The sequence below is a fragment of the Stegostoma tigrinum genome, chromosome 42 (assembly GCF_030684315.1).
Source record: "Stegostoma tigrinum isolate sSteTig4 chromosome 42, sSteTig4.hap1, whole genome shotgun sequence".
NCBI classification, from domain to species: Eukaryota; Metazoa; Chordata; class Chondrichthyes; order Orectolobiformes; family Stegostomatidae; genus Stegostoma; species Stegostoma tigrinum.
The window spans coordinates 13569279-13584352 of NC_081395.1; the positions used below are offsets into that span (position 1 = coordinate 13569279).

The following is a 15074-nucleotide window of genomic DNA, read 5'->3' on the forward strand; positions in this document are numbered from 1 at the left end:
CCATGAATCTCATTTAAGAGTTGAGAGAATAAGAACCTAGGCTCACAGTACCGAGGAGGAATGTGCACCTTTGGAGGGGCCATCTTCCACATGAACGGAGATCCCCATTTTTCTGTCTAAAGGATCCTGCAGTATAACTTCAAAAGGGGAACAGAACAGTCTTTTCTGATGTCCACTAGTATTTACCCACCACTCCAGCACCACCACAAAAACAGATTATTTGATTGTTATTTATGGGAGCTTGGCAATGATCACATGAAGTTTTGGGCATTGTATATTAGAATCATAGAATCTCACGAATGTGGAAGCAGGCCTTTCGGCCCATCAAGTCACACAGAACAGCATCCCACCTAGACCCACACTGCCTACCCGATCATCGAATTTCCCATGGTTAACCCACCGAGCCTGCACACCTCTGGATGCTATGGGCAATCCACCTGAGCTGCACGTCTTTGGACTGTGGGAGGAAACTGGAGCACATGGACGAAACCCGTGCAGACACAGGGAGAACGTGCCGGCCGAGGATGGAATTAAACCTGGGTCCCAGGCACCATGAAGGAGCATTGATATCCCACAGTGTCACCCAAGTAGGGGATTAGATTAGATTCCCTACAGTATGGAAACAGGCCCTTCGGCCAAACCAGTCCACACTGCCCCTTGAAGCATCTCACCCAGACCCATCCCCTTATAACCCACACACGCCTGAACACTACGGGCAATTTAGCATGGCCGATCCACTAGCCTGCATATCTTTGGACTGTGGGAGGAAACCGGAGCACCTGGAGGAAACCCACGCAGACATGAGGAGAATATGCAAACTCTACACAGACAGTTACCAGAGGCTGGATTCAAACCCAGGTCCCTGGTGCTGTGAGGCTTCACTGCTAACCACTGAGCCACTGTGCTGCCTTAGATGTTAGTCTTTGAGGGGATGCAACACAGATCCACCCGAAATGAACTCAGTGCTTAAAGGAGTACAGACTACACAAACTGGGCTTCTATCCCCTCAAGGAGAGATTTACATGTGATCCAATTGATCACATCATGACCATTCAAGGATCCAAGAGGACTGAGTGAGAGGAATTGGCTGCCATATTTCTTACATCACAACAATGGCTGCAAAAAGCTTTGGAATATTCTCAGGTAATAAAGGGTGCAATATTTCAAGATAATAATGAAAGGGAAATTCCACAAGAAGTTACAAAGGTTTCCTCTTTTAATCAAGACACAGGTTCCTGGTTCCAAAACGGTGGACTTTTTGGCCCCGTTTGCATCTTCCACTCATCCTCTGGAAGGTATCCTGATACCACACATTCTCAAATGCTCACACTCCAACACAAGATGCTACAAAATCCAACAGTGTACCTCTGAAAATGAGAAACTGCTGTTTTCTTCCTCGGCAGTGAGCAAAAGCTTGATCATGGGTAGCAATGCACAGAAGAGAGTTGATGACCAAGGGGGACACTTTAAATGTTCTGCAGCAAAGGTGTGTGAAGATCAGTCCAGCTAAAACCTGCTGCTTGGTGATTGCTATTTCCCCCTATGGTGTTGTTGCTGGGACAGGGGAAGGGGATGGGGATGGGGATGGGGATATATGCTTGTGAAGTTGAATGGCCTCTGCCTGGTGTCCTGTGTAACATGGATAGGAGGTCAGATTAACCCCTTAGCACACCTTTCCTCTCCAATTAATGGAAGCTTTGCTCGTTGTCCAATAGCCATCCTCATTTCATTACTCTCAATTCATGTTGATGGGAATCAGGTTTACAAAAGAAAACCTCTCCATTAGTTGGAATCATTCCTGCTACAAAGACAGCTGTGGTTGACACTTCAGTTCTGAAGGAGTCATACTGGACTTGAAACGTAAACTGTTTCTCCGTTAAGATGTTACCAGGTTTGCCCAGTGTTTTACAGCATTCTCAGTGTGTTTGCACAATGTAATCTGACCAGCCACACACTCCGCAGCCCTGTATCAACCCCAAACTAATCCCACTGTCTTGTGTTCAAGCCGTTTCATTTATTAGCTGTACTAAAATATAACAGAAAACTTGCAACTTCCACATAGCTCCAGATCCACAGCAACGCAGCTGACACCGAAATGCCCTCTGAAATGGTCAAGCAAGACATTCAGTTCAAAGTATGTCAGACAATAAATACTGGCCTCAGTGAATGAATAAAGCAAAAGAATCCCCTTGTTGGCTATTCAGGAACTGTTCCCAAATTACTGCTCTTCTCAAATTTATTTTCAGTGCTCAAAAAACAGATGAAAATCTATTCTTTCCTATAGCCAGAGTTTTTTTTTAAGTCATTGGCAAGACGAATATGAACATTTGCATTCGGGACAGCAGGAGGTTTCTGCAAGCCATATCCATTGTTCATTCAAAAGGGGAGCCAGATGGGGTCTGCTCAACAGACAGTTTACAAAAAGTGGGAGGGGTGGGATGAGGGGACGCTGCATTCTCATGATGGGCAGAGCAGCCTCCTTCTGCACTGTGAGGATCAATGACTTTTACATCCTAATTTAGAGAGCTTGCTTGGAGAAACCGCCAGGCAAGTTGGAGGTGGGGAGGAGGTGTGTCGCCAAAACTGCATTTTACTGGATACAAGGCCAACACATGCACAAGGATGAAGCGGGTGGGGGAGGTGTAATGCAAATCGTTGCAAAACAATTTTAGTGTTCCAAGAGCTTAACCAGTTCATCAACAGTAAATAAAACAGCAAACAAGAACAACTAGTTCAATTTTGACAGGCAATACAAGCCGCTGATCTGTTCCAAGGCAGTCACAACTGCATTTCCTTGAAATGGGTTAAAACGCACCGTTTACTGCTGCAGTTGTGAAGAATTTAAAAAATAATCCCCTCTCATGGCCTCAAAAACCTATGCCAGCAAATAGTTGGGTGCCAGACCGCACTTGCCAGGAAAGCACTTTCACAACTTCAGGACACAAAGCTCTCTACAGCCACAGTTGAGCATTTTTATGCAAAATAAAAGGAATTGTAGATGCTGGAAATCAGGAACACAAACAAAAAGTGCTGGAAGAGTTCAGCGGGTCTGGCAGCATCTCTGAAAACAAAATCACAGTTAACATTTCCAGTCCAGTGACCCTTCCTCAGGGCTCACTTGAGTGAAGGGCTCCAGTTCTGATTTCTCTCCACACATGCTGTCAGACCTCCTCCTGAGCTTTTCCATACATTTTTATAAGCTACACAGTCACAATGCAGACAATGCTGCAGCCAACCTGCACACAGCAAATTCCCGTCAACAGGGACACATTCCCCAACTTCTCTTTAAAAGGAGGGCAGGGGATCTAATTCCCTCATGGGTGAGGGTAATGAGTGTCTCAGTTTAACATCTCAATCCAAAAGGCTGTTTGATTTGTAGGAACAAGTCAAACCATAAACTGCTTTCCGAGACACAAGTAAAACTAAGTCCATACTTGGATGGCTTCAGAATAAAGCAATGGGATTCCACCACCCCCAGACCTCCCCCCACCCCCCACCACCCGGCCACACATATCAGCGAGCGAACACGGTCTCGATGAGAATTCTTACCATACTCGCTTCAGAAGCAGAAATTTGGACAGGTATATCAATAGGAAAGGCCTTGGGAGGGGGGAACGTGGGGCAAACGCAGGCAACTGGGACCAGTTCAGAACATGGTCAACATTGACAAACTGGATTGAAGGGTCTGTTTCTGTGCTGTACTTTCAATAGCCACAACTCAGGAACCACTCAACAAGAAACAAAAGCTCCTTTGCCCACAAGCCCTCGTATCTGTGGATTGCCACTTTTCCACAAGACTTCATTTAAATAGTACATGCCACACAGAGTTGGCAAACCAGAGCAATGCACATCAGGTTCACTAGTGCTCACTGCGCTGCTGATCCGAAATTCCTGGCTTTCAAATCCCTCTGTTGCCTGTCCCCATCTCTCTGGTCTCCTAGGAGTAGGGAACAGGTGCAAGAGTGGGTCGTGCTAAGATGTGCAAGGTCCCACCGTGGCGTTCATTTGGGATCATGGCTAATCTAGCAATAGCCGCAGTTCCACCTTCCAGTTTATCTACTGTAATGGCTGACTCCCACAAATCAAAACAAAACTCCCTCACTCAGATCTTGGAATACTCCCTCACTCATGTCTACCCCAACCGCCACTGCTCTCAGAAAAAGAGGAGAATTCCCTGGGTTAAATGATCCTCAGAGAGGAAAAAAAAAGTAGATCACCACAGATCAGAAATGTCTCATCCTTCAATGGTGTCCCCACGACCCCATTCTCACCACACCCCAGTGGAAACATCGACCTATATCCACTCTATGACTTCCTCTCAGGACACTGTTTCAATAAGATTAAATGTTATTTTACTACATTCCATGGATAGGTCTGACATGTTCAATTTGTTTATAAGATAAGACCTTCACCCCAAATGAATGGAGTGAGATAGCAGGCACTGCAGATGCTGGAGAATCGGAGATAACAAGGCGTAGGGTTGGATCAGGCCAAGTAGCATCGGAGGAGCAGGAAAGCTGACATTTCGGGCTTAGACCAACATTAGCTTTCTTGCTCCTCTGATGCTAATTGGCCTGCTGTGTTTATCCAGCTGTACACCTTGTTATCAATGAATGGAGTGAGCTTTCTGTGAATTGCTTCCAACAGAGTTATATATGTTTTATAACCAACCTTCCCAAGAGGTTATCGTACACCTCTGGAATAGGTGGGACTTGAACCTGGGCCTCCTGAATTTGAGGCAGGGACAATACTACTGTGCCACAAGACCTTCCAATGAAACACAATTATCTCCTCTTTCCAAATAAGGAGACCAAAACAGCACACTGTACTCCAGGAACGGCCACACCAATGCACTAGACAACTGGAGCACAACATGCCTATTTTTACATTCCATTCACCTGCCATCCTAATCATATGCTGCACCTACATACTATAGTTTAGCAATTCATGTACCATGACACCCAGATCCTTTCTGAGTTCTTTAACCTCCCACCATTGTAGACAATGTGTGGGTTGGAGAGAGGGAGGCACAGGGGTCACAGCCCAGAGTACGTAGCTGGCACTCAGGGGAGAGGAATTTCATGGTGTGGTTAATCACCGAACTTCCCTCCTCTACCGGCCTGGGGAAGTCCCAGTGAGTGCATTCAAGACAGTGATTGAAACATTTCTAGAAAAGTAAAGGCACCAAAGGACATGGGAAATTTATGTTGAGTTAAAAGGTCAGCTATGACCTTAGTCAACTGTGGAGCAGGGCCCAAGGGGCCAAATGGCTGACTATCTTTATTTCCCATACTGTTAGTAGTATCTCAGCTGTCTGTGCAAGGAGACACGAGGTATTGACAATCCAGAGTTGGGCGTGGGTTGAAATTTTCAAATGTACATTAACGTGGACATGTTAGCCTAATAACTGGGATATAGGTGATGTCCCAATGGACTATTAATCCCTAGACCAATGCAATCGCACTATAACATGATGGCAGATTTGGAGTACAATAAATGCAATTAAGAGTCTGGTGATGTCCATCAAGAAGTGTTGTCGATTATTGGAAACATCCAGCAGACTCACTGCTTTCATTGACTGCAAGATAACTGCCATCCTTACCTGGTTTGGCCTATGTGACTGCAGGCCCACATCAACGTGGTGAAGTCTTAGCTATCCTGTGGGCAATAAATGCTGGCCCAGCCAGCTACACCCACTTGCTGTGAATTAATTTTTTTCTTTTAAAAAAACTGTTCTCGGTTCAATTCGCAAAATGCCCCCTGCATCCCACAGGGGAGAGGCATGAACAGGTCAGTGGGAGCTCCAATGTCAGAACCAACTTAACTGTCTCTTCAGGCTTGACTAACCCTGGGTCTAATCTTCTCACGCTGTCTGCTAAATAGTAGCAAAGTTCTACTTCAGTATAAACATCAATATGGTTTCTTGTCTGACCTTTGGAGTACACATTGTTTTGTCATCAGGGGAGGGGGTGGAGTGCGTGCATAGAGTCCAGACTTGCAATAAATTGAAGTGGCCCACGATAAGAGCAGAGCAATCAATATTTGACATTAAGATGAATGGAAAAGGTCAGGGTTGAAAGGATTATCAAATGCACTGCTTTCCTGGCAAACCTACACAGCAGTAAGAGACAGAGTTACCACCGGGCTACACAAAGCACAGGTGAGCAGGAGAATGAGAAGCAGATAATTAGGCCAAAATATAAGCCTCAAAATGAGCTGGGGAATGAATCACAAACAGTACAAAAGGTCCTATCAGAACAATGCCCTGGACTTGAAGGAAGATGGGAAACAAGTAAACGTGCAACGGATGCCACAAATTTAAGATTTAAGATTTACAAGCAAGTAGGCAGCCATTTGGGCCCACAATCCTGCTACGCCATTCAATAAAATCATGGCTGACTAAACTGTGACCACAACTCCACTTTCCCGCCTATGCCAGAATACCCTTTGACTCTTTCAGGCAAACTGTCTACAACCAAATATTTCAAACTCCCCCAGCTCAGAGGTCGCCAAGTGTGCAGTGCTGGGAAGGATCACGCCGCATCTGGTTCACTAATATCCTTTAGGGAAGGAAGCCTCCATCCTTACCTGGTCTGGTCTACATATGACTCCAGACCCACAGCAATGTGGCTGAATCTTAACTACCCTCAGGGCAATTAGGGATGGGCAATGAAAGCTGATCTAGCCACCGACACCCTCATTCCAAGAATGAATAAAGAAAAAAAAGGATTATTTGGAAGTGAAATGCTGCGGTTGGCAGAAATATGAAAGGCATGTAACATCCTGGCAGCAATGGTTCCAGTCTGAGATTTCCATGGAACTGGGCAGAAGGGAAGGAGAAATGGGGGTGAATAGGAAGAACACAAGGTAAGGTCTCTCACAACTCTTTGTGTAAAGAACCCGCCTCTGACATCCCCTCTATACTTTCCTCCAACCAGCTTAAAACTATGACCCCGCGTGTTAGCCTTTTCTGTCCTGGGAAATATTCTCTATCAACTCTATCTATGCCTCTCATTATCTTGTATACCTTAATTAGGTCCCCTCTCCTCCTCGTTTTCTCCAATGATGAAAGTCCGAGCTCAGTCAACCTCTCTTCATAAGATAAGCCCTCCAGTCCAGGCAGCATCCTGGTAAACCTCCTCTGAACCCTCTCCAAAGCATCCACATCTTTCCTATAATAGGGCGACCAATCAAGCCATGCTCTTCCAGATGGTCATAAATCCTATCCCTCAGAATCCTTTCTAACACCTTGCAGACGACAGACATGAGACTTACTGGTCTGTAATTGCCGGGGATTTCCCTATTTCCTTTCTTGAAGAGAGAAATTACATTTGCCTCTCTCCAGTCCTCAGGTACGACTCCAGTGGAGAGCGAGGATGCAAAGATCTTCACGAGTGGCGAAGCAATTGCATTTCTCGTTTTCTAAAGCAGCCAAGGACAAATCTAGTCCGGGCCTGGCGACTTGTCAATCTTAATGTTTGACAAAATTTTCAGCACATCAGCTTCCTCTATCTCTATCCATTCCAGCATGCACACCTGCTCTTCAAAGGTTTCATTCACTACAAAGTTCGTTTATTTCGTAAAGACAGAAGCAAAAAACTCATTTTGGGCTTCCCCTACCTCCTCAGACTCCACACACAAATTCACTATGCTATCCCTGATCGGCCCTACTCTTTCTTTGACCATTCTCTCATTCCTCACATAAGTGTAAAATGCCTTTGTGTTCTCCCTAATCCGTTCTGCCAAGCCTTTCTCGTGCTCCCTCCTGGCTCTCCTCAGACCATTTTTGAGCTCCTTCCTCGCCTGCGTGTAATCCTCTCTAGCTGAACTTGACCCTAGCTTCCTCCACCTTATGTGCGTTGCCAGCAGCAGATGTGGAAGCAAGGTCATTGGGGACATTTAAGAGACTGCTGGACATGCATATGGTCACAGAAATTTGAGGGTGCATACATGAGGATCAATGGTCGGCACAACATTGTGGGCTGAAGAGCCTGTTCTGTGCTGTACTGTTCTATGTTCTACGTTCGAAGGTAAGGTCAGTGATGGAAAGACTGGAGAGATTCATTCACGAGAAAAGGCAATAATGAGGCAGGCAAAGGAACAAAAAAAAGAGGTATGTGCACTAGAGGTATCTAGGACACGATCATGACCAGCCCAAAAGCAACAGGCACCAAAATGAAAGGACAGAGGAAAGATTCAAAATAACAAAGAGGTCGCAAGCCAAAAATCAGTACAGCCTTCTAGAAGCAACATTGAGTTTAAAGTACCAGTCAAAAGGGGAGGCACTACTCATTAACCAACGAGGAGAGACGATTCCAGGCCTGGCACTGTGTCCTCCCAGTGTAGCATAGCTTCCTTTCACTCTCCTGGTGTGGCATGGCAACCTCCTGACCTCCTGGCATTGACATGGCAACGTCCCAACCCAGTGCAGTGGCCCCCTCCTACAGGGGCCTCCAGTGCGGCGACCTTCCCAGTCTCCCAGCATGAGGTGTGATCTTGTGCTGTGTGGAGCCAAGGCCCAGTGCAGTCTGAAAGCTGAAGTGCCAGCATATTCTGCTATACTGAATTCTTTCCTGTAATGCTGGATATTTTATTTCTGTAACAAATCTTGTTGCAAAAGAAGCTGTGCCTAGGTACTTTTGTATCTAATTAGTGACGTTTAAAGATTTTACTATACTCAGAGCATATTTCACAGATTTCATAGAATCTCTCCAGTGTGGAAACAGGCCCTTCAAGCACAACAAGGCTGCACCGAACCTCACAGCATCCCACTCCGAACCATTCCCCACCTAATCTATATATCCCTGAACAGTACGGGCAATTTAGCATGGCCAGGCCACCTAGCCTGCACATCTTTGGACTGTGGAAGGAAACCAGAGCACCTGGAGGAAACCCACACAGACACGGGCAGTGCGTGCAAACTCCACACAGACAGTTGCCAGAGGGTGGAATCGAACCTGGGTCCCTGGCACCTGTGAGGCAGCAGTGCTAACCACCGAGCCACCCCATAGAATCCTTACAAAGTGGAAACAGGCCCTTTGGCCCAACAAGTCCATACCGACCCTCCAGGCATCCCACCCAGACCCATCGCCGTATTGCCCACCTATGTGACAATAAAGGCTGTTCTTTTTTTCATTCTTGCACCAATCAAGGTGGCCATAGACCCTATCACCAAGGATTGCTCCACCTGTGTTACTAATTTGAGAAGGAAATTTCCCACCCTCGCTCAGTCTGACCCACATGCAACTACAGAGCCACAACAATGGGGTTGAATCTCCACCACCTGCTGGGACCGGTCAGTTCATAGGCACTTGGAGACAGGAAACGAATGCCGGCCCAAGTCCCACACTAAAAAAAAATTAAATTACAGACACCAGAAAACACATGCTTGTGGACGGAAAAGGAGGCCACCTGTGAAGCAGCCAGCCAGTCTGTACATGGTCTCCCTACTGTAGGGGGTATCACATTGCCACCAGCGAATAAGGTATACTGAATTACAAGGAAGTCACTTCCCAAACATTTGGGGTCTTGGACAGTGCGCCTTTCTTTCCACTGATAGGTGCTGCTGCAAAAGCTGGAGAGGTAGCAGTGATCGGGGAGGAGCTGGGTACCACAGAAAGAAAAAAAACGCACCTTCGGAAATGTTCCAAAGCAACAGAATGCACATGGACGAGATAGCAACGTTGGCTATGGCAGCTTCATGCTGGAGGTTACAGAAACAGAGGTGGTGGATTAGGATTGGTCAAGGATAATATATCCAACTTCTGGCAGGAACCCATTCAGTCAGGTTGGAAAGGGGCACAGGCAGAAATGTACTAAAAAAAGGTACAGGCAAGATCAAAGGCAACATTAACAACAGTGATAATGGGAACTGCAGATGCTGGAGAATCCAAGATAATAAAATGTGAGGCTGGATGAACACAGCAGGCTCCCCTCCGTACCTATCTTCTTTTCTCTCCATCTTCAGTCCGCCTCCCCCTCTCTCCCTATTTATTCCAGAACCCTCACTCCATCCCCCTCTCTGATGAAGGGTCTAGGCCCGAAACGTCAGCTTTTGTGCTCCTGAGATGCTGCTGGGCCTGCTGTGTTCATCCAGCCTCACATTTTATTAACAGTGAGTTGGATTGCTGCATTGAGGGGAAAAAGGAAACGTATTGGAAGGGACAGTATGACAAAGTAGCATCATCTGAATGGATACAAGTGGAGAAGCAGAAGTGGGAGAATGGAAAGGAATCCTAATAGAAAATGGAAGAACATCAAAAACAATTTAATTAAGGGAAATACGAAAACATAAATCAAAGTAAGTGTGAGAGTCAGTGGCATTATACCAAGTATTCGGTGACAGTCTATCCCCATAAATGGGATCTGTGAAGGGAACAGTAGAGATAGACCATCTGAAGATAAGAAACACTTCAGAAATTGGGAAAGCTAAGGCAATGCAAATTTGTAAGTCAGTACAAAAGCATGGATCTGAGGCACTTGTGTTAGTGCAGTTAACGAAATACTATTTCCAAATCAATATTCAGCAAGATCCAGGCACGAGTCAGTAGTGGCAATATCTACGTTGCACAAGGTGTGCGCGTGCATGTGGGGTGGCGGGGGGGGGGGGTGTGAGGGTGGAGCTTGCTGCCAGTGGGTAGCTCGGGTTCAAACTGTCCTATTGGGGAAAGGGAGGTATAGAGGGGCTCACTGTCCATGGCCGGGGACAGAAAATGAGTGCGGGAGGGTGGGTATTGATGGGGATTCAGCAAGTGAGAGGCAGAGACAGGGATTTCAGTTGGGGGGGGGGGGGGGGAAGTGGGCAGGAGGAGGACTAGGAGGAGACAGAAAGGCAGAGGGGGGAGGGGGGGGGGGGGAGGTGGGAAAGAAAGCAGTCCAATGCAGCATGAACTGGCTGAAACACAATGAACTGACTCGGCCAGTGCGGAGTTTAAATTACAACCTGTACAAGGGCCTTTCTTCAGGTCAAACACAGCAATCTTCACTCTGCGGCCACACAAAATCCAAGTCATTAAAACAGTGTCACAGGTAGGACAGAGTTTAAAAAGCAGTGACCTGCAGAATGTGACAGGAATGCTTTCAACCTCAGTGGTTCCCATGGTGGGAGAATTTTGCAACAGGTGACCAGTATGCACTGCACTTTAAGGTTGCAACTGGATTGGATTCCAAGCTCTTTATTAATTTTTAATAATTCCAAGTTTCAACCAGCAGCTACCACCTTAACAGCACCAGCTTGGCGAAAGCTGGAATTTCTACTGATCAGCTTACACTGTCCCACAGCAAGAATTCAACAATACTAATAATAGAGATAGTAGGAACTGCCGATGCTGCAGAATCTGAGATAACAAGGCGGACAGCTAGATGAACACAGCAGACCAACCAGCAGAGGAGCAGGAAAGCTTGAGATTCTTCTGAAGAAGGGTCCAGACCCGAAATGTCAAGCTTTTCAGCTCCTAGATGCTGCTTGACCTGCTGTGTTCATCCAGCTTCACACAGTTCTAATAACAGGGTTTGTCTGTGGTTGTTGTGGGGTGGGGGGGGGGGGGGGGGGTGTCATATCCGGCATGTAAGGTAGGTGGGTAAACCAGCCAAGGTGTGCTGCTCAGAACATGTCACTAGTAGGGGAACACAGGGGATTAAGTTGTCTGGTGTGTGCGTGCATGTGTCTCCCATGGCTCGTGGATGCTGTGTGACACAGACATACGAGCAAAAATAAAACCTTAAATAGTCCTTTGCTCAAATCCTGTCTTGCAGTGAGAGCATTGTTCTTCATTCAAATCTTCTGATCGCTCAATCCCAGACTAAGTGCCAGGCACAGAGTCTCCTGGTGGAGCGGTCCACGGGTCCTACTCCAGAGTCAGGAGCTCTGGATTTGAGACCTGTCCCAATCCTCAAATGGCCAAGGTTGGTGCAAACAGGAACCACCAGTGCAGAGTTGAGTGCTAGGGTTCTTTTTACTGGCTTTGCCATTCAGGAAGATAGTGGCTTGGCTGGAGTGTGGCCTCTATGCCACATTGTCACCTCAACCCCCAACAACACCAGGCTCCCATGTTTAAATCCAACATCAAAAGCACTCTATGACCACACCTCTACTATAGTCTGAGAAGAGAGTTCCAAACACTCACTACTCTCAGAAGAAAAATTCTCCTCTTCCCAATCTTACCCCTTACTTTCAAACTGAGCCTTCAGTGCCAATGTGACCAAAACTTGGCAAAAGAGGTTAACCATCAACCTCCAAATCCTTCTTGAACACGGGTCAGGACACTGGAGAACTCCCCACTGCTATTTTCCTCACAGTAGATTGGAGGCCTTCTATCCCAAAGCTCCCTACCCACTGGTGAATGACGCAGGTCAAATCCACACCTTTGACAGTTCAGCCCTCCTTCATTTTTGGGCTGGGCCTGCTGGCTTGGATCGTAGGTTCACATCTTTGGAACGGAGCTGGAACCCAGGAGCTTCTGATTCTTAAATTAGAAACGACACAGTTTACATCATGCACTCCCAGCCCCAGCGTGGACATCAATTCTCAGTCGCACCGCTGACCCGGCAAGTGGTCTTCTCAGCCCAGTGTGCCATCCTATCAGCCTGGCATTCCTCTCAGCCAAGCGTGGCTTCCTCTCCACGTGGTGTGGCACTCTCCCGGCACAGTGTGGCAGTCTCAACTGCTCGATGTCAGTTTTCCGGCTGCCTGAGGCGGTCTTTCAACCCGGCGTGGCCTCAGTGTGGACCTCCAGCCTCAAGGTCATTCAACGCCCAAAGCACATGAGAGGCAATGTGCCAGTGTGAACTGGATGGGAAAGACTATTATCCTGAACATTTTATTTCTCTATTTTTCTCATTTATTCCTGTGACCTGCAATGCTGGATTTCTTAATTTCTTTACTTTTCTGAATTTTCTTTCCCCCACCGTGTCCCCCAACAAAAGAGCTTTTACTGAACAATCTTGTATCTAAAATGGCACTGTAAGTGATGACTTGTAAAACTTTCACTGTGCTCATCTGAGCACGTGACAATAAGGCTAATCCAATTCAAAAGTCGTGAGTTGCTGCATGGTGCAGAATTTGAATATTGCTGTCAAAAAAACTCACATTTGGTCGAAATTGCCGATGATGACTCAGACGATCATCATTGACGGTCCTAAAAGCCCATCTCGTCCATTAGTGCCCCTTGAAAGGAGGGAAATCTGTCGTCCTTACCTGGTCTTGCCTGCATGTGACCTCAGACCCACAGCAATGGGGTGGACACTTTGAAGTGACCTCAGCTCAATGAGGGGGATGGTAACAAGGGCTGGTATTGCCTGAAACGCCCACATTTCATGGCAGCATTGAAAAAAAACACTTACAAACCACTCTCAAACATTGGTGGGCGGGTCAAGTACAGCACAAATTACTGAACACACACTCACAGAATGAAGTTAATCAGCATTCGAGCTGAAATTCAGCCGTGTCACAGACTGGCAAGGTACAGCTAGATAAATCCTCCACGGCCAGACAAACAGTGCCTGGCCTCAGGCTCTAGAGCTGGGTTTCAGCTCTTTAAATGCAAGATAAGGACCAGAAGTACAGGACTCCTCAAATGTGGGCTGCAAAAGGGAAGGGCTTGAATAAAAGGACATGTGTGGGTGCAAAGATGCCTTTGAAACAAGGAGCTGGTCACCTCCAGCACTCCGTAGTCATATAATCTAGTGTAAAGTGTGCAGTGCATTTGCCATTCTAAGAGTACCGTTTTGCAAGACATTCATTTGGAAATGAATGTCTCCATTCTTTGCTCACTATTCCAGCCTGTCTTCAGATCGCTGTCCCTCCTTCAGCTATCACATTCATGGTTAATGTTGTCTTAGTGATTACTGTTGACAAATACAGAGATACAGAGGCTACAAATGGCAGGTCAGTGATTGGGAGTTCTGCAACGACCAACTCACCTCCTGTGTTCCCCATTACCTACAAAGCACAAGTCAGGAGTGCAACAGAATACAACACCCCTGCCCTCCCAAACCCCCTGTTTGCCTGAATAAGGGCAGTTTCAACAACACTTAAACAGCTGGATGTCACCTAGAGCAAAGTCGTCCCAATTGATGGGCATCCTAGCCACCATCTTCAACAGTCACTCTCTCAACCACAGTAACAGCAGTGTGTATCACCTACAGGACGCACTGCAACAATTTACCCAAGCTCCTGTAACTGCACCTTCCAAACCAGAAAGAAAGATCTACCGGCGTGACTGAGGCAGCAAGTGAACTTATGGGAATAAATTCAAATTCTACTACTTCAATCTACACACTCCATTTCAGCTTGGAGCCATACTGGCCATTTCTTCACTGTCCCTGGAACTCCCTCCCTGACAGCAATACAAGTATACATGAGCACTACATGGTATGCAGTGGTTCAAGGTTTCTTGAACAACTGCATTCACTAAGAGCAACTGAGGATAGGCAATAAATGCTAGCCCAGCTGGGGACATTTGTTTCCCATGAATAAACCAAGAGATGACTGAGGCCTTTGCAATATTCTCTCAGCAGGGAAGGGCCTGACGTCACCCTAATGCTCCTGACCGAGTACCTTGAGTGAGAAGAAAACCAAATTCTGTCAACAGTTATTCGGGCATGAACGTGTGGCACTGTCTCTCTCGCTCATCTGAATCAGGAGGCTGAGGGTTTGTGCCCCACTCTGGAGACTTCAGCCCATCAGCAAGGCATAAATTTCCACTGTACTACGGTGCTTTCCCGAGGTATCAGGGTGAATGAACAGCACAGTGAGAGACAAGTAGCATTGGCATAAAACCTCAAGTTTCATTTGGGTCATATAGACTGGCCAAATTCGCAGTGGCGCTCAGCAGACCACCTTTCCACTGCAATCCCATTACGGAGTACCAATGCCATCTGTCATTGTATCTCAAAGTGATTCACTGGAGGCAGCGCACTATGGAAACCCTTCCCAGGGCTGGCTTAAATACAAGCCTTTCTTTCCCAGATCCTTACAGGGTTAACGGCTTTCCTGTTTGAGGGTAAGCCACCACGAGCAGACACTGCTACAAACACAGCTAATTCCTCAAATATACAATGATACTCCTGCAAAC

The 15074-nt window shown here is 46.6% G+C and overlaps 1 protein-coding gene across 12 annotated transcripts in view; it reads right to left on the reverse strand.

Moving 5' to 3' along the window:
- The window catches only part of LOC125449241 (pyruvate carboxylase, mitochondrial-like), a 765853-nt gene that overhangs the window by 651820 nt on the left and 98959 nt on the right, over nucleotides 1-15074 (reverse strand). The window contains exon 1 of one of the 12 annotated variants that reach the window (XM_059641567.1): nucleotides 5603-5622. The exons of 10 other annotated variants lie outside the window; for them this stretch is intronic. Coding sequence is in view for 1 of the 2 variants with exons in the window: in XM_059641552.1 (XP_059497535.1) it covers nucleotides 1366-1422 (57 nt within the window). In the remaining variant the exon portion in view is untranslated. Of the gene's footprint in view, nucleotides 1-1365; nucleotides 1444-5602; nucleotides 5623-15074 lie in introns of those variants that run through there. One more of the 12 variants, XM_059641552.1, reaches the window with a different exon arrangement.